Source organism: Pongo pygmaeus, chromosome 13, assembly GCF_028885625.2.
Source record: "Pongo pygmaeus isolate AG05252 chromosome 13, NHGRI_mPonPyg2-v2.0_pri, whole genome shotgun sequence".
Taxonomy (NCBI): Eukaryota; Metazoa; Chordata; class Mammalia; order Primates; family Hominidae; genus Pongo; species Pongo pygmaeus.
This window is the reverse complement of record NC_072386.2, coordinates 37,934,495-37,960,870: the sequence shown is the minus strand read 5'-3', so window position 1 is coordinate 37,960,870 and position 26,376 is coordinate 37,934,495. Positions and strand designations below refer to the sequence as shown.

Genomic DNA, 26,376 nt, shown 5'->3' with positions numbered 1-26,376 from the left:
TACTGGGAAGTGTCTCCCAGTCAAGATACATGGGGGTCAGGGACCCACTAGAGAGGTATTCTATCCCTTATCAGAGCTTGAGTGCTGTGCTGGGAGGTCTGCTGCTCTCTTCAGAGCTGCCAGGCAGGGATGTTTAAGTCTGCTGAAGCTGTGCCTACAACCACCCCTTTCCCCAAGTGCTCTGTCCCAGAGAGGGTGGGGGTTTTATCTATAAGTCCCTGACTGGGGCTGCTGCCTTTTCTTCAGAGATGTCCTACCCAGGGCGGAGGGAATCTAGAGAGGCAGTCTGGTCACAGGAGCCTTGCTGAGCTGCGGTGGGCTCCGCCCAATTTGAAGTTCCCTGTAGCTTTGTTTACACTGTGAGGATAAGACCACCTATTTGAGCCTCAGCAATGGTGGATGCCCCCCTCACACCAAGCTCGAGTGCCCAGGTCGAGCTCAAACTGCTGTGTTGGCCGTGAGAATTTCAGGACAGTGGATCTTAGCTTGCTGGGCTCTGTGGGGGTGGGACCTGCTGAGCCAGACCACTTGACTCCCTGGCTTCAGCCTCCTTTCCAGTGGAGGGAATGGTTCTGTATCGCTGGTGTTCCAGGTGCCATTTGCCACTGGGGTATGATAAAAAACTTCTGTGGCTAGCTCGGTGTTTGCTCAAATGGCCGCCCAGTTTTGTGCTGGAAACCCAGGGCCCTGGTGGTGTAGGAGCTTGTGGGAATCTCCTGGTCTGTGGGTTGCAAAGACTGTGGAAAAAGCACAGTATCTGGGCTGGAGTGTATAGTACAGTCCCTAATGGCTTCCCTTGGCTAGGAGAGGGAGTTCGCTGACCCTTTGTGCTTCCCAGGTGAGGCGATGCCCTACCCTGCTTCAGCTAGCCCTCCTTGGGCTGTACCCACTGTCCAACCAGTCCCAGTGTGATGAACTGGGCATCTCAGTTGGAAATGCAGAAATCACCCGCCTTCTGTGTTGATTGTGCTGGGAGCTGCAGACCGGAGCTGTTCCTTTTCCAAAACAGGCTCTTAATCATCAGAACAAGAAGTGTTGATCACCCCAGCAGGCTTTGGGTTTTCCAAGAACACAGGCCAGAATTATCTCATACTCTTTTCTAGTACATTATACTTTGGTAATTATGTCTGGATTTTAGCAGTGAGAGTCTTAAAATAGCAAACACTTTAAAAATTATTATGGGCCAGATTTTATCCAAGCACCTTATATTATCTCATTTAATTATGTCATCCACATTTGAGGTTGATACTATTATTTTCATTTCATAGATGAGGAAATCAAGGCCCTGAGATTAAGACATCATATGTAGGGCCCATATGTCATGTCCTGAGGTAATTCAGTATGAGGGGCCCATGTGTCATGTCCTGGGGTCGATTCTCTAAATGATAAGTAATGGTATTGTGACTCAGCATCAGTTATTGTATCCTGCCCAAGATGGTAAATCTGCCCGTTAGTTGGGTGACTTTTCAAAGCTTGGGAAAATGTTACAGAAATATAGACATAATGAGGTAAATCAAATTTGTAGTATTAATACTTTGGTGTGGTTTAGGAATATGTTTTATGATCATTTGGATATTTTGTGTGTATTTTAAGGTGTTAAGGAATCCAGCATATTGGATAATCTGATTGCAATTTGAAATGTGTAATTTTTATTAGACTCATGATACTAATTTTAAAGATGTCATAGATTTTTATTACGTTTGTAAATGGTATTGAAATGTTTATTATAACCAAGTTTACTAACTTTTGTTTCATTTATTACATTAATTGCTTAGAAATTGATTAAGTGCATAGAAAATTTTGTTTTCTAGGATTCTGTCAGGCTTTTGGAGTGCTTGAGAAAATCAGGTATGTTAAATGTGTAAAATTTAAAATGCCTGAGGGAATTTAATTAACTAAATTTATAAATTGGATTATTTAAAATTTAATCTTTTATACTTAGTTAACTGAGGTAATCAAAGAAAAAGACACCATGAATTCGTATTTATTTTTTAAGATTTAGTCTCACTCTGTTGCCCAGGCTAGAGTACAGTGGGACAATCTTGGCTCACTGCAACTGCCTCCTGGGTTCAAATGATTCTCCTGCCTCAGCCTCCAGGAGCTGGGACTACAGGTGCCCACCATGACACCCGGCTAGTTTTTGAATTTTTAGTAGAGATGGGGTTTCACCATGTTGGCCAGGCTGGTCTCCAACTCCTGAACTCAAGTAATTGCCCCGCCTCAGCCTCCCAAAGTGCTGGGATTACAGGCATGAGCCACCGTGCCCGGCCTGAATTCTTATTTTCATATAAAATATTAGATTTATAACAAGACTTTTAAGTTAAACTTAAAGGCTTAGACAACACTAGTCCTTTGAATTTACACTTTCAATATATTTAATTGATTAAAATTCAATTTCTTTGGAGTAGTCCCTTGAGTGCACAATGTTCCCACAGATATTTAAAAGCTGAAATGATATTAGTAAGCACTCAATAAGTGATAGTTACAGATGGTCCCTCACTCCTGATGATTCATTTATCTTAATGATTTTTGACTTTACAATGGTTCAGAAGCAACGCACGTTCAGTAGAACATCAATAAATTATATGAGATCTTCCACACTTTAGTATAAAATAGGTTTTGTGTTAGATGATTTTGCTCAACTGTAGGCTAATGTAGGTGTTCTGAGCAACTTTAATGTAGACTAGGCTAAACTGTAATGTTCAGCAGGTTAGGTGTGTTAAATGCATTTTTACTTAATATTTTAACTTATGATAGGCTCATCAGGATGTACCTCATCATACATTGAGGAATATCTATATAATTAACAGTAACTCTTGCTTTCCCTGTTATCCCTTTGAATCCCTGCAATAAAACTTCCATGACCATGTATGTATTTCTTGTGACCCTGAGGGTCCTGATTAGTCACAGGTAAGAATTACTCCAAATAACAAAACAATACTTCTTTGAGTCAATAATTTTATTACTATTATTTTTCACACTGAGGAGACTTAGTTACATAAAGTGATATTCTATGAATTGATTATCAGTAGTAGAAGCACAAAGGTGTGGACAGTGAAACAAGAAGAAACACCCTTCATCAGAATGAAGTCCATGTGACACAAGTACATACTTCAAACAGCCTATGTACAAATAAATAGAGCTTCCTGTCTATGTACAGACATATTCACAGAGAATAAACTGACATAGTATCACCACGTATCTCATCATCCAGTGAAAATTACGCATAATAAACACAACACATACAAAATGACAGAAGTAATTTGGAAGTGCATCCACTGGATTTTTGTAGGGCTGAGGATAGGGGTTACAATGCTCCTTTAAAATGGAGGTGAACAAAGGAAGCATGAGACCACGTCTATCCTAAAAAAGATCCTTTACAAAAATGGCATTCTGATATTTTTAACATAACTGTCTAAAAGACAGTTTATATGTTATAGAGCAAATGTCTATGTTGGTGTCAACGTTGACAACATTTTCTTTGTTTTAACCATATCTGAAGAACAAAAGTATAATTTCTCTTTCTTTTAGTGCTAGCAGCAACTTCACTGAATCAGGAAGGTAGCTTTTGCTATTCTTAGTTTTGATGGCTTTTTAAGTATGTGGATTGCTTGAAGGTGGAAGCTGTTGCTTCCGGAGTTTTTTGACTTGAGCAGAAGAAATATCAAGGGTAGATGCAGGGCATATATGTGTACTTTGTGTTCAGGGTTCAATAGCGCAATTCAGTAACAGAGGCTCCCTCTTCCCAATAGAGTCTCAGCCCTTTAGAGAAACTCTTCAGACCACAAAACAGCCTCTAACAGAGGAATATCACTGGCCCTTCGTTCAGATACCCTTTCTTTAGGGCAATTTGGCCACTTAAGCATAAAATTGATGGGGTTGTCCAATTTAGTACCCATGTTTACTCTATATAGACAATTTAGGTACCCAGTTCTGGTGGATATTTTTAGGCTATGAAGTGCTTTTTAGTAATTATTTTACTTTCACTCAAATTATATAAAAGGGCTGGGTATGGTGGCTCATTCCTTTAATCCCAGCACTTTGGGAGGCCAAAGCAGGAGGATCTCTTGAGCCCAGGAGTTTGAGACCAGCCTGGGTAACATAGTGAGACTCTGTCTCTTAACAACAACAACATTAGCCAGGCATGGTGGCATGTGCCTGAGGTCCCAGCTACTCAAGAGGCTGAGGTGGGAGGATCGCTTGAGTCCAGGTGTTTGAGGCTACACTGAGCTATGATTGCACCACTGCACTCTAGCCTGGGTGACAGAGCAAGACCCTGTCTGTTAAAAAAAAAAAAATTATATAACAATTTGTGATGAAGTTGAAACATTAAAGTTTTTAGTTGTGGGGACATCTTTATATATGTGTGTAAACAGTGTACCATACTAGGTTAGAAATTGTGTATTTTAGCAGAGAGGAGGAAAATAACCACCAAAGCATTATGAAGTCTGCTGCTTTACATGTCCTCCCAAGGAAGGTTAGTAATTTAGGCATAAGGAATTATTGATAAATTGTATACCTCTGTTTGCCATTTTTATAAGGGAACTTCTTAGACCCGTCTTATATTTATATAAAAGCTCAAACACATCCTACATTTCCCAGGTATATGTTTGCTAATTATCTATTTCATTCTCCATATGGGTGAACTTTGCTTTACAAAACAAAATGGATTCCTGAAAAAAATCTACAATTTTAAAATAATTTCCATGTAGTATTAGAACTTGTTAAAGAAACTGTAATAAGCTATTTTGAAAATGAAGACTGCTTTTGTGAAATGAATAATTTCTTTGATTTTCAAACAGTTTTATTAAAGCACACATCTAAAATTTATAAGTAGATTAGGATTGCCTAGAACAATAATTGTAGTTAATAAAAAACAGAACAGATAAACTCCAATTTACAATAAACAATACAAAACAGGAATGACTCATGGACTGCTTATTGATTGACTATATTCAGAAGCCCTGAATATATGTATTATTGGTATTTTATGGCTTTAATTAAGACAGCTGTCTCTTATGAAGTACTATAAAGTGCAATATTAAAAAATTAAAAAACCCAAAAGGCATCCATTGTCCTTCAGTTTTATTCTGATAAGAATTGGGGATCTGTTTAATTAAATGGCAAGAAGTTACCTACCCTTAATTTATGCATGTAATTTCATCCTTAAAATAATTTTATTCAAGATTTCAGACTTTTTTTACTTTTCTGTTTTTTATGACACGATTTTAAAAATTAGTATTTTCTTTTGGTTAGCTGAGTATTTTGGAGAACTGTTAGTCTCCAAGGCCTTAGTTACTTACGGATCCATTATGAAGGAATATGCAACCCAATATGTAAGAATGCAAAAACAAATTCCCATCCTTTTGGTGAACCCTAGCCCATGAGATCAATCAGTAGGTTTACAAATCCTATCCAACCTACCACACAAAAGGATGTAAACACACTGCAGTACTGGTTAATAAGCGGAGATCCAACCATTTATCCCAGTTTCATATTTAAAATAAAAATATTGATTCCTCTTGATAAATTAGTGGGTAAGTACAGGCCCAGAGTTTTGGAGTAATCTAAAGTGGTGTCTCCCCGATTTTGAGTTCTTTGTGAGTCTGAGATTATGACCTAATGACCTTAAAAACAGTTTGTGACCTTGACTTCACCAGAGCTTCATGGTCATGCTGCACCCAGTATAGTTCAACACTGTTCAGACAGTGATTATTAGTCATAAGGTTCCATCATTTAAGAACAATATAAAGAATTCAAAAAGGCTTAGTAGAGAGGAACTATAAAAATTATTAAGAGGGTTAAAGACTCAAATAAAAATCTAAAGATAATTTTAATTGAAAATAGGTAAAGAGTCACATAGTGGTAACTTCCAACTATGGGGCAAAGAGTGAAGAGTGCCCAGATGCAGTTACTTTTAGCCAAACAAAAAAAAAACAAAAAAAAGGTTAAGTCATTAAGTGGAGGGGTTTGGGTTAACTTGGAGGGAGGCTTTTTTTGATGCTGATGGTTGTTAATCATTGAGCTGGGTCACACCAGCATCTATGCTGGGATCTCCCCCATAAGAGGACTATCCTTTGGATTAGCGTGATAGGCTAGACAAACCCTCTTAATGGAATTAAATCTCTGGTGGGAGCCTATGCAAGCTCCATGGCATTCTTTCAGACTTAGATATTTGTCTGTTTTTAAACATTTTATTAGGTTTTCCAGTCTGTCAATGAATGATCTGGTAGAAGTGCTTTGGCTTAGATAATATGGTGCTCTACACAGTCCCTCACTGTTCGTACACTAATTTGAAAACAGTTGCCTATCCTGTCGTAATTGCAGGGTCATTTTTGCCTCTCAAATACTGCCTGACTTGTGGATTTGCTTGTCCTTTGTAGCTGTTTCTTACTCTTTCTTAAGAAATCTGTCCCTAGCCATATTAAGGGCCTCCGTGGAGTTTGGGTGGTTCTGAGCAAGGCTGGCGCCCCATGTGTGAGGAAGGCATGTAAAATGCCAGTGTGTACATCAGCTGGGGGGAGTCAGTGTGGAAAACAGATTCCTTCCAGAGCAAACATGAGTGTGCCTGTGATTTCTACAGACGACTACATGCTCCTGGTGATTACATGCCACAACCTGCGCAGGTCCAAAGCTCCTGGTGAAAAAGGAATATTGCCATGGTGTAATAATAAGTAATAGAGTTGAGCTGGCTGTGAGTAGTTCCTTTATTGCTTTTCTTGTTTGCTATATATTTAAAAAATATGAAGCTCTGAGATTAAAAATGAAACACAAAGATAGAGGCAGAGGCAGAGTCAGGGAGCTAACTGTAAATAGATGGTGGAACAGGGCAGGGTTACTTTTCTTTCCCAAGGTCTTCCTGAGAAGATTTTCTATTTTTTAAAAAAATCTAAAACTGTACATGGGCTCTTATAATTGGCTAAACATAGCCTGATATTTGTTACCGTTTTAAACTACATAGGGATATATTTCAATGTGACACTTGTTTTCTTGGAATCCTAGGAAATTAATATCTCCTTTCTTCCCTTTCCTTATTATTCTATTTTTTCCCCTACCCCTCTCTTAATGAAAAGACCTTACCTAATAATTGGAGACAATATTGTTGAGAGAGGTATAGGGGTTGAGGAGGTATCTTTTAAAAATATTTAGCTGGATGGTTAAGATGTGGCTTAGCAAGAGTGAGCACTGACTTCTATGCATGCTTTCAGGAGACAGTTTTCTCCAGAAATCACCCTGAGAACAGCTTCACTTTGTTTCTTCTGGAACACAGCTGCCACCTATAATAGGGCCACCTACTTACCAGAAAAACAATCTGTCCAGGTGCAAGGAAGCATAGCATCCACATAATCTTGCATGTGTGTGGGGGTGTGGGTGTGGGTGTGTGTTTGGTAGATGTGGGGAGGAAAGCACACTGCCATGTTCTGAAATGCTTGCCATCAGACCCACGTTAGATAGTCCAACGCAGTAATTTCTGCAGAGCATTTAATGCAACTTCCATCTTCTTCAATTCTATCTGGCCAGCCACTCTACCAGGTGTCTTTTCTTTGGTCAACTTTTTGTTAAGGTGGTCTGGGGGTGGGCTCGCTTTGTAGCTCATCTCTTCTCTCAGTGTTCTAGAGGCCTTTAAAAGCTATGTGCAGTGGTGGGGAGTTTGCCAACTCTCTTCCTGCCCAGGAATGGATGTACATTAACATTGTCAAATGTCTAATCAGCGAGGCAGCTGTGTTTTGCTGAAAGGGCTCCAAACCACCTGATTCATGTCTTCCCTATAAAATAAATTATGATGGCCCTTGTCAGGTGACACCTGTTAGAAGCCTTACAAAGCATTTTCCCTGAATATAAAACAGTCTCCGCCTCTTCTTATAATCTTCTGGGCAAGGCTTTATGACATTCTGCTGCATCTGCTGAGGGTATAAACAACCCTATCCCTTACTCCCTGCATATATCATTGCTCTGTCACTGCCTGACTCAGTTTAGGTCCTGGGAAGCTGCATAAACACCATCTGATCTTCAGCTTCAGTTCATCAGGATCTGGTCAGGTGCAGAGGGCAGCTGGAGATGGCATGGGATTCTCAGATGCAATTTAGGAGTTTCTATTTGGGAATTGTCAGTTTGAGCCAAGCTGCTCTGCTGCCTTGGAAGTATGGGGGAGGGTAGGCGGTGACAGCAAGCAAGACCTGCTTGGTTTGCTGTGAATAAATGAAATCATTTGCGTGCAACTCATTTATTTTAGACTGATTAGTACAATGTTGGCTCTTGAATTGTTGATATCTTTTATACCCTGCTCTAGAGAAGCAAAGAGAGTATCTGCAGTCTAAATTTTTGCTCTGTATTTTCTGTTGTGTATTCTTTGCCTCTATATCAGCATTAGGGATATGGCTGACTGATTTCCTTAAGGCTATAAATTGATATTCTTAGGGTGGGAAAATATGGGTACATACGTGTATATTTGTAAGTATATGTGCATGGAACAAACAACCTTATGAAATCAGGAAGAAATGTTCCCTTTGGTTTGTGTGCGTGACTTTCCTTTTCCTTGACTTTGGCAAACTTGATGCTCCCTGCTTTAGAATCCTGAATGTGATAGGGTCAGAGGGTGATGATGTAAGTCATATTATATGTGTACATATAGATCTGGTATAAAGATATATATATATATATGTATATATTTATATATGTATATACACAGGCATGCAGGAAAGGAGTTAGAGATGACCTGTTTTGGAAACCACTGTGTGGAAAATTCTGATAATTATGCCAATGATTTGAATGGTTTAAAGACCCACTGTTGAACTCTGTACACATCTCTCTGAATTTACCCCGGCTCAACACATAACCACTTAAAAACACAGAAATGAAGGGAAAGCAAGGGCAGGCTATGGAATCACTTGTGTCCCATCCAGTGAGGGAGCAGTGCTGTTGTAGGTCAGGCTCAGTGCACATGACTGATGTGGGAACGGGGCTTGGAAATTTTGTCTTCTCAAATGCAACTTCACATGAAATACCACAACACCTCCTGTGAAGTGGAGCTCCCAGACAAGCAAAGGGCACCATAGCTGCTTGGATCAGCCTTCACTGTGAGCTAGGAATAAATGGGAGGGAGTGAGGAGACAGAGGGAGGATCAGGAATAAGAAGAGGGCGGCATCAGGTCTCCTTCAACTTCTGTTTTACATGGTCTGTTTGCAGTTGAGTCAGTCACCTATTTAAACCTTATTTCAAACAACACACCAGTCAATAATATAAAATTCACCCAATAACCAACTTGGCTGCCCTTCAAGAAATATACAGGGAAAACAACTGGAGTTTTTAAATGTAAAGTTCACTTCCTCATTCTTTCACTCACTCTGTAAGGAAGCAGGACAAATTCTTGCCCCAGTACAAAGTCCTGACCTTGATGAATGAGATTCATTCCCATTAGGTGACAGGTTCCACTCAGCGCCCCTATTGGATGGTGTTTCGATGTCTTGGAAGGCATTGTCCCACATCTGAAGACCCCAATCTGCCGAGTTGGAGAGATTTGAAAGCCAGCCTCCGACTGGCAGCCATCTTGATTTCTTGTTTTCCCAGGGGACCTTGGGTTTGAAGTGCTTTTTGCTTCTGGGTGAAGAGCAATGATGGGCATTTCCTGTTATTGCCATGCTCTGTGGGGTGAGCTGAGGTTTTCTGGAAAGAATACTGAGCTTGATCTGGGGCTGTCAGGTTACCTTTCCTCTTATTCTGCTGTGAGTTCTGCATCCTGTCTTCCTATGTTAAGAGGTATGTGCTCACAACAAAATCATAGCAGGCGTCAATGACAGAATTGATTGGCGATAGGAACACATATGGTGAAATTTCCCATATGCTGTATGTACCAACTTAGACGTAGGATGGGTACAGAATGATGAACCATCCTTGATTCAATTTTTCAACTGATTTTAGGGAAAGCATGACTTAGAGAAATGAAAAGTGCTCTACATAGTTTTCCATTGATTCAGTTTGCCTATTTTTTCCCCCTTGCTGGCTTTATTTTCTACTGATATAGATCTGAGAAAACATACAAGGTGTCATACAGAACTTGGGGGCATGGACTATTTTAATTTCATGCATTCAATGTAATGTTGAGCAAAATCAAGAAATCAAATTGTTGGAGTGAATAACTTGAAACCAGTATAAGGAAGCTGTCAAATACCGTGTACTCTAAAACTTAGACAGAATCCCAGATAAGGTCTTGATGGAAGAAGAGACATAGATGTTACAAGAATTTTAACCAAAGCCTGGTCCTGGTACAACTGGACCTAGCACTCAGAAACCTTCCTGGGGTGCACTGAGTGTGCAAATGCCTTTCCAAGCATCTCTAAGTTGCCTCAACCCAAGCAGTACTGATCAGAGTTAAGTTAGTGCTATTGGGAATAATGATTTCTTCAGACACTAAAGCCCTTTATGACTACACTGGAAAATGTTTTAAAGAACTATGCCCTTACATCCCATTAGGTGGCAAGGCCCACTAAGCACCTTTACTGGATGACTTCTTATCACACATCTAGGCTCTCTTGGCAGCCGTTAGCATCAAAATATATCGAAATGACAATCACAGCTAAACTTACCCCTCTTCTTTTGATGATAATGGGACATGCACTGGAAAAATACAGGTTCAGTTTATATAGTCTTGCTGTCCTAGAAAAAGCACTAATTTGGTTTGTAGTCATATTTTCTACTTGCATGCTGGGACAATATAAGAACAAAACAACTCAACCCTGGTTACCTCCCCACTTCCCCAAACCAAGCCACCCAGCCTGGGTTTTTACCTCTGTCTGTCCTAAGTACCCTGAGTTTCTTGGTCAGGGTACGCTGGTGGAGGTGGGCAGATAGTCCCTCTGTTTGGCTTGTAGGAATGTTTTGGAAGGCTCAACTCAGGGCCCCTACAGACCTTCTCCACTAAGCCCTCCTCCCTGCAAGCTATTTCCCTAAACCATCTACCTTACTAGGCAGGATCCCAGCAAGTCCAAGGTAGGCTGAACGTCACAGAAATGCTACCTTTGTCTTGTTGGTTCCATTAGTTCACCTCTTGTACTTAAGAGGTAAAGCCCAGACTGCAGGTTGATGCCCCTCTTCAAATAAGTACTATAAATATACTAGAGCTATCCCTGAAAAGATGCATTTGTACTTTTATATATATATGATTTTTTATATATATATATATAATTTTTCTTTCTTTGTGTTTATTTACAGGTATGTACTAATCTATAGGTATGCAAGGAGAGGTATAGTACAGGAACAGGCAGGATTTGTGTGTTCATGTGCGTATATTTATAATATGTATATTTGTAGATATATAGCCTGTGTCCTTGTTTGCATCGACTGTACCTCCGACCAGCGAGGAGTACCTGTCAGTGGTGAATAGGGAGAAGCCCTATATTGATGGTTCTCTTTGTCTTTTACATGAAGTCATTTCAGTAGGCAAGGTGGAAGCAGCCTGTGAAGTGAATGGGCCCAGTGTGAATCCATCTCTCCTCAAATCCACCAAGGAGGGACACTTGGCACCCAGGGCTGTGTGCCAGCTGCCTCTTAAGAGGTCAAGGAGCCCAGAGCCCAGAGTGGGGAGGGACCATTCATGCTGCTGGTGCAAGATGTGGCTTTTCCTGCTAGATGGAGACGGGGCATGTAAGAATTCTGTCTTCTAGGAGAACGCTCACCACCAGGAACACAAAGTAGAGGCCAAACATGATGAAGCCCAGGATTTTGTTCATTCGCCACTTGCAGAGGGCGATAGAGAGGATGACGAAGAGCAGCATGATGAAGAGAAGGACGATGGCACAGAAAAGGCCATTGCTGCTGACAGCCACTGGCTGGAATCTGTGAATGACGGTGTACAGGAGCCAGGGCAGTGGGAGCCTGTGCAGAAGTGAAGCAGGGCAGAGGGGAGTGGGAAGACAAGGGGGTAGTCAGACACGTTGAAGAAGGCAAATAACCTATTATTACCTTCTCAGGAACTTTAATCTGAAAAGCGTGCCTTGTTAGGTTCACTATGACTCGGGCATGGTTGGCCCAGGAAACCACTTTATAAGGAAATAAGACTTTAAAAACCTTTATGTCCTGACTGAATTCAGAACAGGGAGAACAGCTAGACAACATCAAAGACATGACTGCTGTGGGTGATTTCTACATTTGCGAATTTGATTGGAAATTATTTTGTTTCCTTCCTAGTTGAGATTAAAATGTTGCTTTCAGTCCTAAAAAGGTGAATTGCAGGATTTGCACAGGGTGAAGGGAGCAGGCAGGTGCAAAAAAGGTATAGAAATGAGTGGTGAAAATGAGGAAAAAATTAAAAAATGGAGACAAAGAATAGCAATGACTTAATAGTCTAAAGGCAAGTTAAATTAAATGATGGTGGTTGGGGGCCACGATACAATATCACAGGCTGAAGTTTATTCTGGGAAAGATGTTGACAATTGTTTGATGAAAAATTGGTCTTTCTGAAAGATTTAAGGAAGGCAGTATCTTACATTTGTGATGTGTGTGTTTTTTTTTTAAACTTTATTATGTATTTTTATACCTGTTTTCTCCCTTTTCATTCACCTTTTAAAATCTGAGGATCTCTTGTGTTTCTTATCCAGAGTGGTGATCCTGAAAGACCTCAGGAGAGCTAGTTTCCACTGCACCTCAAGTGTTGAGTAGAACTCTGGGAAAGGAAGACGGCTGGAAGTGCAAGGCTCAGGGAACATGGGCATTTCCAAGTGGCTGGTGATAGGCATCTGGCTCTACCCATCAGCCTAATGACAGCATGGTGGCTAAGGAGATACCTGCTTGGCTAGCTGAGCTTTCTGAATGACAAAAGCTAAGGGAGGTTCAGTTTTGACCTAGACTCAGGGTGTGGGAAGAGCAGTTACTCTTTTCAAACATTACATTCTTCAAAGGAAGAGAGAAATAAGGAGGGTGAAGTGGGCAGTGAGTTTACTCATCTGCCTCCTTTGCTGGAGAGACGGCATTGGAAGGCAGAGCCCATGCATTGTGGATCTTTGAAATTCCAGGCCTGGCACATGCAGCCCCTAACTGGGTGCATATGTTAACCTGGGCCAAGCTGAAGTGATTGATGTGACTGCCTTGTGGGGATCAGTACCGGCACTTTGCCCAGTAGAGCCTGGCCAGGAGGTGCTTCTTTCTGTGAATTTGTTGGGGAGGGGTTCCAAGCCTGGGAACAAGGGGTAATTCCAGTTCTTAGCAGGAGGGGGCAGCCTTGGCATCCTGGGGTCAGCAATGAAAAGTCAGAAATCGGAAGGGGGAGGTCCTGAGAGTGGGGGTGATGCCAAACTGAGAGCCATTGACAGGGACTTGGCCTGGGAAACTCTTTTCCCATCCCTCGTGAAGAAAGACCAAAACCCATTTTATTCTTATTAAAACACACACACACACACACACACACACACACACACACACACACACACACACTCTCACACTCCTAGTGAAGTTGAATTTAATAGCACTACAAATGGCTTGCAAAAACCTTTCGGGGGAAACTGAGACTTTTCATGCCTTTTGGTCTATTAATTCTATTGTCAAGAATTAAGTATAAAAATAACTGAAAATGCAGATTAAACTTTACTCAGAAAATGATCATTTCAGTGTTATTTTGAATAATAAAAACTGAGTATCTCTAATAACCTCTAATAACAGGGAACTAGTTAAATAGCAAATAAGTAAATGTAATGTTACATAGCTGTTAAAAATCACAAGCTTAGAATGCTACAGGAAAATAGCCATAATATAATTCTAAGCTAAAAATGAAAGATGCATACATACACACAAATAGCAATGTAATTTCAATCATGTGAAATACACAAGAATTTCAAAAGGTTGGTGAGTTATTGATCTTTAAGCTTTTTCTTTTCTTTTTCTTTTCTTTTTTTTTTTTTTTTTTTTTGAGATGGAGTCTTGCTCTGTCGCCCAGGCTGGAGTACAGTGGCACGATCTCGGTTCACTGCAACCTCCACCTCCTGGGTTCAAGCGATTCTCCTGCCTCAGCTTCCTGAGTAGCTGGGACTGCAGGCACACGCCACCATTCCTAGGTAATTTTTGTATTTTCAGTAGAGACAGGTTTGCACCATCTGGGCCAGGATGGTCTCAATCTCTTGACCTTGTGATCCGCCCGCCTCGGCCTCCCAAAGTGCTGGGATTACAGGTGTGAGCCACCGCGCCCTGGAGCCTTATTTTTATTTTCTAAATCTGTGAGTATATGTTAATTTTAGAAGCATAAAGAAAATTCTGGCAAAGCTATGAAGAAACTTTTACACTTAATATATTGCAATGACATCACTCAATATATTGTCAAAAATGTCAGCTGGTATAAATTCTTGGGAAAGAACTTTTTGGAAAAGAAATATACAAAACATGTCGATACCCATTAAGATGTTCAAAATATTTAGTTCATTAATACTGCTTAAAGGAATTTATCCTAACAAAATAATTAAAAGAGGAGGTTTTTCTGCATAAAGATGTTCATCAAAACTCCCATAGCAGAAAATTTTTAATAATCCTATAAATGATAATGAAAAAGCCACTGAAAAACAAGAGGGAATATTTGAAGCCACAAAATGTTATGAGCTATGAGAAGTCTTAGCAAAATGGTTATGATTTATTAATTTATTCATAGATGCCTCTCTATGCCAGGCATATAGTGCTTTAAAATGGAAAAATAAAAGCCTTCCAAGCAGATAAAACTGAATATTTTACTAAGAAAACTTTGTGAAATATATGGAAGAGAACATACAATAAAGAAGTGTTGTTTCCGAGTAATAGGATTAGGAGTGATTTTTCTTTAAACTTCCGTGTGTGTGTGTGTGTGTGTGTGTGTGTGTGTATACAATTTAAGAATAATGAACAAAAAACATTTTGTAATTCTTTATCATATACTATAGAGCATTACTATTATTTTTTTACAAGAGATTGACCAAAAACTCTACCAGGAATATTTGGACCATGGAACTGAGAAACACTGTTTACAGTAGGGACAACTTCCTTTAAAACATACACCTTTTAAGGCATTCATTCATCCATCCATCCATCCCACAAACATTTGTCAAACAACTACCAGTAATAGCAATGCAGTAAGCTCTGATGAGTTCCTGCTCTTGGGGATGCACAGTCTAGCAGGCAGATATACGAGGACAAGAGTACGACGTACAGACAGTTTTTAGGGGCAAGAGCCTCCAAGTCAGGCCCAGGGGAATCAGAGAAATCAGGATTTAAGTTGTCACTAAAAGGGTAAGTCAGAGTTTTCCAGTGAGACAAGCATGGAGAGCTCTTCAGTGGGGGCTCACAACAGAGTTTTATGCACAGAGAGTGCTACAATTGATAGCACAGACTCTTTGTTCAAATCCTAGCTACCTCATTTACTAGTGTGAACTCTGGGCCCTTCAGTATTTTTATCTGAATAATAGGGTTGATAATACATACTTCATAGGATTATTGTGTGACTTAATTATTGTGTGGCTTAAATGGAGAAAAATGTACACACAGTGCACATGGTAGACACTGTATGAAAAACTGTGGTCATGGAAAGGTGCAAGACAGAACAATATTTAAGATATTCAATGAGAAAGTAGGTGCTTTTAGCGAGATTCCAAACCCAAGTGTTAGGAGCCCAGTACTCCTGGGAACATAAGGATAATGTCTTATATCTTATTTTCTTAGGGTACTGATGTTAAGTTTATCTGTCAGACTATTTTTACTTTTGACAAGTTTAAAATGGTGGAGATCACAGAACCTCTCCCCAATCTGATTCACTTTAGTGATTATTCATATTGAGAGCTCATGTTTACTTAACTATAAGAACAGATCTCACCTTCTGGCTTTCAAAAAACCTAGAATATCTTCACCAGTATAGATAAACAAATGGTAATGCCAAGACTGTCAGTATTTTCCAAGGAAGGAAACAGGATATGTATGGTAGGCCTATGTTTTTCCCAATCTGCCTTAAAATCCAAATCTCACCTTAGGCTGGTGGGGACTTGAATTAAAATTAGAATGTGAACATTCTTATCATGAAGCTATCACGGTATCTCAGTTCCACTTGAATGTTGTTATATAAGTGAAATTCTAAAGTATTTCCTAAAATACCCATTCTGTATGTAGGCATGTGCCTCTGCTTGTCTAGGGAAGACTTATTTTTCATTAAGTTCTCTGAAATGAGAAATAGAATTGGGGAAACGGAATGGTAATCTCAATCTTTACTCTGTATTGGTATTGGTTAGTCTTAGGTTCAGAGATCCTGGTCATGTCTTTCTAGCTTCTAAGAAGACAAAGACACTGGTGGAGCTGGTGCGCACCTTTGTAGAACTATCTCTACTCACCCTACAGTGATGTCAAAAATGTTGCTTCCAACAGAGCTGGACACAGCCATGTCCCCTAACCCCTTCCGGGCCACTATGACACTGGTGATAAGATCAGGGATGGAGGTCCCAGCAGCCAAGATGGTCAGGCCCATAATCTCTTCACTGATGCCAATTGTCTCTCCAACCTAAATGTCAGGACAGGAATAAACATCTCAGTGTTTGAAGTTACAAAATCATAAAAACCACAAAAATTTCAATGCGACCTCCTTTTAATGCATTTCTATACTGTGCTATGCAAAGTGCTGAGATGATAAAGATGAATAAGCCACAATCATTGCTAACAGAGTTTATGCTTCTAGGATATTCAGACCCAAGGCATCAGGAATATTCACATGAAAATTAAACAGATAATCTCAAATAAAAAAGAGCTCTAGAGGACTAGAGTGTAGCCTTTATATGGTGCTTTCTAAGATTGAGTCAGGGAAGCTGCAGGATTAGAGGTAGAAAGGCCAATTGGCCATGGAATCCAGGGGGCGGCACCTGGCAGTGGCACCAAGTCCTGTGGCAGATTTGCCCTTCAACTTACTACCAAAACCAAGGACTGACACCCAGGGTCTCCATTTTCCTTTAGCATCTCCTAGTGTCTATAACCCATTCTTAAACACTTCAAGGTGCTATAATTTCCACTGGAATCTCGATTCTGGGTGTTTTGGGTTTTGGTAACACACAGCAAAGCAACTGTGGAGAAGCAAAATCCAGAAAATCAGAGGACCTGGCTCCAAGATCTGGCTCTGGTATGTGTTAATTTCTTGACATTTTGCTTACTGTACCAATTGTACAATGTCATTGATCCTCACTTTCTCATCCATAAACTGGGGATAATAATACCTACCTTACGAGGTACTTGTGAGGACTAAATGATAATTTGTGAAAGACTCTTTGTAAATAGTACATTATTATTGAAAAGCAAGGGGAGGGTGGCTATTACTTTTTTTTTTTTTTTTTTTTTTGGTCTTTTTCTTTGCCTTTTAAGACTGATGAGTTCTATTTTGGAAGGTTGGTCTAGCCTCAGGTGGAAGCTCCTCCATTCTCTTGAGCAATTTGTTTGTCATCTTGGGACTTTTTAGAAAAACTTACTTATTTTCTTTAGAGATGGGTTCTTGCTCTGTTGCCCAGGCTAGAGTGCAGTGGCACAGCCATAGCTCACTGCAGCCTCAACCTCCTGGGCTCAAGCGATCTTCCAACCTTAGCCTTCAGAGTAGCTGGGACCACAGGTAAGCACTGCCACACCTGGCTAATTTTTTTTAGAGATGGGTCTTACTATGTTTTTCAGGCTGGTCTTGAACTCTTGGCCTCGAGATCCTCCTGCCTTGGCCTCCCAAAGTTCTGGGATTACAGGTGTGAGCCATTGTGCCTGGCCTCTTGGGACTTTTAAAACCTATACATGTTTTGCTGGAGTTGGTGAAGTGTGGCTCTGAAAACCTTCAAGATAATGCTTTCCATCTGATTTCCAACAGGTTACCTGATGATGTCCAGCATTTTTTGAAAAAATTTAAAGGGCCAAAATAGCATATAAGAATAAAGCCTTTTAGGGAATAGAATACACTCATTTCTAAATCCTTTTTAAAAAATTCTTATTTTTATAAGAAATAGTGTGATTCCTACTAGCTTAAAAGCATATTTTTGTTTTGATGGTCATGCCTGCTCCAGAGCCTGGTGAGCTGAACTAGCTTACCCTGTCTCATGGGACACAGAATCACTGCTCCCCATTAGTAAGTTCCATGTATGCAGGATCCTCACCTTGGTCACCATGATCTCCCTAGTTGACAGAACATACATAACCTGGTACATGGCAGTCTCTTAATACTGATTTGCTGGGTAAGCAAATCAATCTGCATACATAGGTGATTTCACTAGCATGTTTTTCTGCTGATTCTCCTAGAAAAAGTTCAATAAGACTTTTGCACAGGAGTGCCCTATTTGAGCAAAATATTCTCAAATTGTCAGTTTTTTGTTAGATTTGGAGTGAAGCATTGTCAAAGACTGAGAAGATGCTGACTAAACAATTGTTACTGTCGGCAAGTTCCAATCTTTTTAAAACATTCTTAATTAAACATAATTAAATTCTTGGAGGGAATTCTAAAGTAGTGACTGAAAAATTATTTGCTGGGCACAATGCCACGCAACTAGTTCAAGCTACTCGGGGGTTGAGGCACGAGGATCACTTGAGCCTGGACATTCGAGACCAGACTGGGCAATATAGCAAGACCTTGTCCCCGAAATAAAAACAAAATAATTCATATTTGGAGTTTGAATGCTACTATATGCAGGAAAACATACGAATTGAAGAGGAGAAAAATGGTGGTGTGGTGAAGCGCACTGGCTTGGGAGATGACAGTGCTGGGTACAAATCCTAGCTTGCCACTCCTAGTGCAAGTTAGACAACTTCCCTGAGTCTCAGTTTTTCCTATCTGTAAAATGAGGATAATATCCACTCAGAATTGTTGATGACTATATGTGATGATGCAAATCATACAGCACAGTGTCAGGCATAAAGCAAATGTTAAATAAAAATCTAGTTTTTTTTTTAACTTATTATTTTTTTTTGTTGTTGAGACGGAGTCTTGTTCTGTCGCCCAGGCTGGAGTGCAGCGGTGTGATCTCGGCTCACTGAAACCTTTGCTTCCTGGGTTCGAGTGATTCTCCTGCCTCAGCCTCCCAAGTAGCTGGGATTACAGGCATCTGCCACCATGTCTGGCTAATTTTTGCATTTTTAGTAGAGATGGGGTTTCACCACGTTGGCCAGGCTGGTCTCAAACTCCTGACCTCAGGTAATCCGCCTGCCTTGGCCTCCCAAAGTGCTGGGATTGCAGGGGTGAGCCACTGCACCCAGCCAAAAAACCAGATTTTATAACTCAGACATTACTCCTTTCCTCCTCCAATTTATTAGACTGTCAGGTGTCTGGCAGCAGGAACAGAAGTGGGCTTACTGGGGCCAATTCACATCATGGAAAACTTCATGAAGATTTTCATTAGACATCAAACCCCTGGTGAATCTGTGTGGCTCTAGAAAGCCTTTTGTGGAAGGATAACTAGTCTTCATAAGCTTGTTTTGAGTACATTTCACTCAAATTAACTTTTGTCAAATCAGTAAAGATGATGGGTACATGGACGGGACAGTACTCCGAAAAATCAGGGTGCATCAGAAAGGCTTAGAGCTTTTAATAGAACATCAGCAGTCTTGGGGAAATTCCTTCATTTTCTTAAAAAAAAAAAAAAAAAGCAAATTATGAGGCCACTCAGAGGGGGCCAAGCTCCATGCTGCTCCCAATATTCCATGATGCAGTTCTTTGCCTTGGTTTAAGGAGGATCTGAAAGAATGCTATAGTGGCTAAATGAGACACAAGGTCTTAGTTGACTCTTAAAATTAATTTCTAATATTAGATGCAGGATTGACTTTAACTACAGATTGTCATCACCCATTAAATTTATTAAAGTGCAAAAACAATAAGCAACAAGAACAACAAAAACAAAAGATTAAAGGCAAAAAAAAAAAAAAGCCAAGGGCAAATTATGTTAAAGCGTTGTAGGTGAAGGGCATTTTTTTTTGCCAAACAGTAGCCAAATTATCAAATAGCATTTATGATAAAAGTGTTGATAACAAAAGAGTTGAACACTATATAACTGCTATGGATTTTATAGTTCAGAAGTACAAACAACAGAATTAGAGCTAGACTTCTTGGAACAGAATCTATTTTGTTCAGCTGTCCGGGTGTTTTTAAAGAAGTATTTGTATAGGAGAAAAGAGAAACTTCTCTTCCATCATTGAAAAGTACGGCTTCCGTTTATGGCTTTCATTCGTCTTGGCTTTTTAAAATTATTATTGTTTCAGCCATTGAATTTGTGTTCCTTTTCTTTGAAAGAATGGAAAGAAAACAAGACTGGAATTAAGGTAATCATTAAAAAGAAAAAGATGGAACCCTGCGTGATATTTTATAAAATGGCAAAAAAGAAATATCTGGGAAACACATCCCAGCAAGTTAGAAAAACACCATTTTTTCTTTATTAGTACATGAAGAAATAGAAGATGATTATTAAGAAAAACTATTATGTGTTATAAATGGCAAACAGTCCTTTCAGCCTGGACATCTGGAGGCTGAAAACCAGCCCACCTTCTGCTGTGATTTCTGCCAGGTGTTCGTAGCAAATGTCTCTCAATGAGTGTAGAAAATAATGACTCCAAGGCACAGAGAATTTGCTCAGGAAGCCAATGATTTTTTGGAAATATCCAGGAAGAATAATCTGAAGTCAAATGTCAGTAAAATAACTGTGATATGAATAATATAAAATATCTTGTAGAAATAAGATAGTGTATCAGCCAATATTTTCTGTGGATTTTGCTAGTAACATGTATTCTTTTAAAAACCAAGGTATGCTTTACATAGAGTAAAACTCATTCACCTTTTTAAAAAGTGTACAGTTCTACAAGTTTTTTTTTCCCTATTTGTTTAGTTTTTTTTTTTTTTTTTTTTTAAGACAGAGTCTCACTCTGCCACCCATGCTGGAGTGCAGCGGTGTGATCTTGGCTCATTGCAGCCTTCACCTCCTGGGCTCAAATGATCCTCCCCCCTCAACCTCCCGAGTAGCTGGGACTACAGGCATGTGCTACCATGGCCAGCTAATTTTTTGTATTTTTGTAAAGACAGGGTTTTGCCATGTTGCTCAGGCTGATCTTGAATTCCTGGGGTCAAGGGATCTGCCTGCCTCAGCATCCCAAAGTACTGGGACTACAGGCATGACCCACTGCAACCAGCCTGCAAGTTTTTACATATGTATGCAGCCATGTTTCGCCACATCCTTTATCAACACATGCTACTGCTTTTTTTTTTTTTATAGCCAACCTAGTGGTTGTGAAGTGATATCTTGTGATTAGTTCCAAACAAGTTTATTGAGACATAATTTACATACCATAAAATTTAGCCATTTTAAAGTGTATAATTCAATGGTTTTTAATGTATTCAGAGTTGTGCAGCCTTCATAATTTAGGTTTTGAACTTATTCATCATCCCCAAAAGAAACCCATACCCACTGGCAGTGACTCCCCATTTTCCCCCAACCTCCCCAATCCTAGGCAACTATTAATATTAACCTATTATATGTCTCTATAGATTTGCCTGTTCTGTATACTTCATATAAATGAAATCATATGATATGTGTCCTTTTGTGACTGGCTTTTTTCACTTAGCATAATATTTTCAAATTTCACTCATGTTGTAGCATGTATTGGTACTTTATTTCTTTGTACTGTGTAATATTCCATTGTATGGATATACCATATTTTGCTTATCCATTCATCAGTTGATGGACATTTGGGTTGTTTTCACTTTTTGGTAATTATGAATAATGCTACTTTGAACATTTGTTTACAAGTGTTTGTGGACGTATGTTTTCATTTCTCTTAAGCCTATTCCTAGGAGTGGAATTGCTAGATCATATGGTAACTCTATGTTTAATGTTTTGTGGAACTGCCAAACTATTTCCCCAAGTGGCTGCACTGTTTTACATTCCTATCAGCAGTATGTAAGGATTCTAATTTCTATACATCCTCATCAACACTTGTTAGGTTCTGTCTTTTTGATTATACCCATCCTAGTGGGTGTAAAGTGGTATCTTGTTATGGTTTTGATTTACACTTCTTTAATTAATAATGATGTTGAGCATATTTTCTTGTGCTTTTTAGCCATCTGCGTATCTTCTTTGGTGAAATATCTGTTCAGATAGGATACTTGAAGATGCTTGCCTTCCTATTATGGAGCTTTAAGCTTATATCTTGGATACAAGTGCTTTATCAGATATATATGATTTGCAAATATTTTCTTCCAGCCTCTGGTTTTTCTTTTCCTTTTCAATGGTGTTTCCTGAAGAGCAAAAGTTTTAATTTTGATGAAATTTAATTAATCAACTTTCTTGCTTTCATGGATCATGCTTTGGTATTGTATCAAAGAACTGTTTGCCTGGCTTATGGTCATACAGATTTTTTTTCTGTCCTCTAGAAGTTTGACAGCTTTACAAACTCTTACATTTAAAACTATGATGTGCTTTCAGTTAAATTTTATGTATGAGGTAAGGATCTAAGTTTATTTATTTTGGCATATGGAAATCCAATTATTCCAGCACCATTTGTTGAAAAGTCTATTCACATGTTCTCAGTATATATTTCCCTATTTCAAATTACTATATTTTATTTATGTTGCCAAGTATAATAATTTAAGGATTATATTAAACAAAGGATACAAGTGGGAAGTTTGGAATTTATGTAGTTTATAATAGAGATTAAAAGTATGATTTTTGGAGTTGCAGAGTCCTGGGTTAAAATCTCAGTTCTACCTATGTGATTTTGGGTAATCTTTACCAGCTTTAAGGTTAACTTCTTTATCTGTAAACTGTGGATAATAATAGTACCTGCTTCATAGGCTTTGAACCTATGTATAGGGTTACTGTTAAGATTATAAAGACAAAGGGACGTGAATTGTTGGGTGTGTAGGACATACTCAGCAATGGTTACCACTATTATCTTTGAAAATGTGAAACCCTTGAATCTTACTCTTCATTCGTGTTTTTCAATAATGATTACTAAGAGTGTATTCTTGTGATAGGTATTATGACTCACATTGAGTTAAAAATAATAAAAATACATCATCATTTATGTAAAGTGAAGCTCAAGGAAGAGGCTATTTTGTCTCTAGATGCTTTCCTAGAGCCAGTTTTAAAATGCTGGTGAGAGCGTGAGGTGAGTGGCTGCTCAAGATAAAGTAAGTACTACTGAACCAGGCAAAATCTTGACATTGCTCCCAGGTCTGGGTTGTCCTGGTGTCTGTCAGGCTGCAGAGGCAAGAAGTAGTTAGACTTGCCTGCCTCCACATGGCTGTCCAGAGGCTATGCTGATTCAATTCCATGCTACAGCCAGAAGACTAGGGAAAGTTAAGTGGATAAATTCCTCTAGTCCTGGAATGCTAACTTGTCTGTGTCACACCCAATACTGTTGTGGCAGTTGCAGAAAGCAAACACAATGATTAAACACTTGACAATCAGGACTGGAGAAAAACCAGGCAGATGCATGTCACTACCAAGATCTTACCTGGTGCGCCCACCAGACCATCAAGTAAGAGAATACTGCAATCCAGGTAATGGAGCCAAAGAACGTGATGGGAAAAAACTTCCTCGATGACTGAAAGACAACCAGGAAGAGTTGAGAACATCAGTGTTATCCATTGAGACTGATCTGGAAATCCAAAGCTAAAGCCACCATCGTAGCGATTTCTCTAGCATTTCCTGCATCTTAGTAGGACTGGCAATCAAAAGGCCCTACTCACTCCTGATCAAGCTGGGACAGTAAGATTCTCCCTTGGAGATGTGAAATTGATAGGAACTGAGTGATCACAGTGCTGGTTCCTGAGATGGAAGTCTTGAAGAGAATGTCTGTTAGTTCCTGCTATTAGATGTTTAGATTCCCTCTGCTCTTGCCCTTTCTAAGGCCTGTTTTTTTGGCCTTTCCTTCAATATTAACACCATATTCTCCCTCCTCCTTTTTCTTTCTTTTGCTCCAAAGTTTGTCAGAATCAGTTTCTATTGCTTGCAAACCATGAATCCTAACAATCCATATGCCAGGAAACCTGTGGGATTAATTCCACTGAACAAGAAATGGGAAGGATCAGCAGGTTTAAAAACAGATTGACTCATCTTACAGTACCACAAATTATCAAGAAAGTCACACAGAAAAAGCCACCACCACAGCTTTTATAGATTCTGGATGATGGCCATTCTCCAGGACACTGGAACCACACGTGGACCAGAGTAGACAGAGGCAGAAGCGCCCAATTGTACTGATTTCCACTGAGATGGGAGATCAGACATTGCTCTCAAGAATGTTTTCTCTCCTGTTCACCACCCCAAAATATATTATGTTCAATTCTGCTTCTAGAAGTAGACTTTATGCTATCTCAGGCATAAAGTGTAAGCATTTTTAAAGTTTCCTAGAAATAGCCAAAAAACCAGACACTTGAAATGCAGTGTTTCTTACCCAGTCCCACTACAGAGAAACCCAGGCTTGCACTGTAGTGGTGTTCTTTTGATGTCCTTTGTTGAAAAATTGGGGTCCTTTAAAAACACACTCAGACAGCACAATGCTGTCAGAGAGCCTCTTGCCTATTATTGCCAAACACTTTTTATTTCAAAGCTTTCCACGTTGAGAAACAATCCCACTTTTTGCTTTGATAATGCCATCCAATTTTATCTAGAGAAATGAATTTTAGAGTTGACTTGTATGAAAGCAATCTCAATAGTCTGAAGGGCTGACCTTGGGCAGTCACACAGAACACGTTCTGTCATGGCTTTTGAGAGCTCCATTAAAAGGAAAAGATAAACTCATACATGGTAATCTTTTGAATATCAATAATGATGAACACAGTCTCTATTGCTCCAAACCAGGCTTATGTTTTCTTTACTAATTTCAAGTTTTCAATATATATTTCTTATGATCATTTGCATGGTTCTGTTAAATTTTACCCCATCCATTTCTTTAAATGATTGCTGTTTTGTGGGGCCGTTTGTTAGCTTGGATGGCTGGAAGACCAAGCAGGTTTGATTAAATCGGGGGAGGGCATCAGGCCACAGTGAGTAGCCAAAACCTTACCCTCAAATGCTTTTCCCTGCCCCCTTTCTTTCTTAGAAGAAAAATATTTTGGACAAGGACTCAGACCCCTCCTAGGGACCTAAGCGCTTTAATGGGTAATGGGGGGCAAAAAAAAAGGTAATCATTTTTTTAAAGTGGAGTTGGAGACCTTCACTTTTTTTTTTTTTTTTGAGATGGAGTCTCACTCGGTCACCCAGGCTGGAGTGCAGTGGCGTGATCTTGGCTCACTGCAACCTCTGCCTCCTGGGTTCAAGCAATTCTCCTGCCTCAGCCTCCTGAGTAGCTGGAATTACAGGCACCTGCCACCACACCCCACTAATTTTTTTGTATTTTTTAGTCGAGGCAGGGTTTTACCATGTTGCCCAGGCTGGTTTCAAAATCCTGACCTCAGGTGATCTGCCTGCTTCAGCCTCCCAAAGTGCTAGGATTACAGGTGTGAGCCACTGCACCCAGCCATTAGATCTTCACTTATGAAAGCAATTTTTTTTTTTTTTTTTAAAGCTAGGAAATCAGCCGGATTCTGGAGACTGAATTCTCTGAGCCAGTGCTAAGAGATCAAGTTTTCCAAGGCATTTAGCTTATTAAAGTTCCCATCCTTTTCATCTGGTCACAGTCACTGTTTCCGGATCCTACGTGCAATGAGGGTTTCATCTTCCATGGCTGTCCTCTGTTACAGGAAAGACAAGAGCCCTCTTGCCACGTGGGGTCATGTGTGTGATTACAGCCCCAACCAATGCTTGATTCTGGGCAATGTATGAGGACAATGAAAAGCTTTCTACATGCTTTAAGGAGTGGCATAAGTAGTAGATGTCCTAGGAGAGTCCTCATTTCATAGATTGCTCGTTTTCCAGGTTAGTTCATTTACTAAACGTATAATGATTATTTTAACTTTGTACCTCTGCCTGTTTGTTCTTTGAGATAACTTCACAAGTCAGAATCAAATCATTTGAACATATTTCTCATCTGAAAAATATCATAACTGAGCTACAGAAAATTCCTAACCAAAAGGTATAAAGCAAGGTATCAGACAAGGAATTAAAGGAACTAAATTCAAATCAACATACTAGGGAAAACTTCTCTAAATCAATATTTGATGCTCACGATTCTTAATCAAGAAGCCAATTAGTAATTAATGGGCATCGAAACATACCTAATGTTGCATTAGGGGCTCAATGAAAAAGGTTAAAAATAAATTTTCTTTGTGAATTTTCAGTCTTCATCATAAGCTAGAGGTAGATAAAGTCTGAGAACTTACTCTGTACCCAGATCCTGAACTACAGATAAAATTCAAACTAGGTCTGCCTGACTATACCACACGTGCTCCCAATATCTAGATTATACTGACTCTTTCCTAAAGAAAAACAGGGCGCCAATAA

General features: G+C 39.5%; 1 protein-coding gene across 4 annotated transcripts in view; it reads right to left on the bottom strand.

The window, feature by feature from the left end:
* Positions 1–2,941: 2,941 nt before the first annotated feature.
* SLC24A2 (solute carrier family 24 member 2) overlaps positions 2,942–26,376 on the bottom strand; it is a 428,870-nt gene continuing 405,435 nt past the window's right edge. For 2 of the 4 annotated variants that reach the window (XM_054502072.2, XM_054502073.2), the window contains 3 exons: positions 23,447–23,536; positions 16,327–16,493; positions 2,942–11,872 (listed from right to left, as the gene is read on the bottom strand). In XM_054502072.2, the coding sequence (XP_054358047.1) occupies positions 11,623–11,872; positions 16,327–16,493; positions 23,447–23,536 (507 nt within the window). In that variant the 3' untranslated portion in view covers positions 2,942–11,622. The remainder of the gene's footprint in view (positions 11,873–16,326; positions 16,494–23,446; positions 23,537–26,376) is intronic. The other 2 variants (XM_063650502.1, XM_054502074.2) reach the window with 1 other exon arrangement.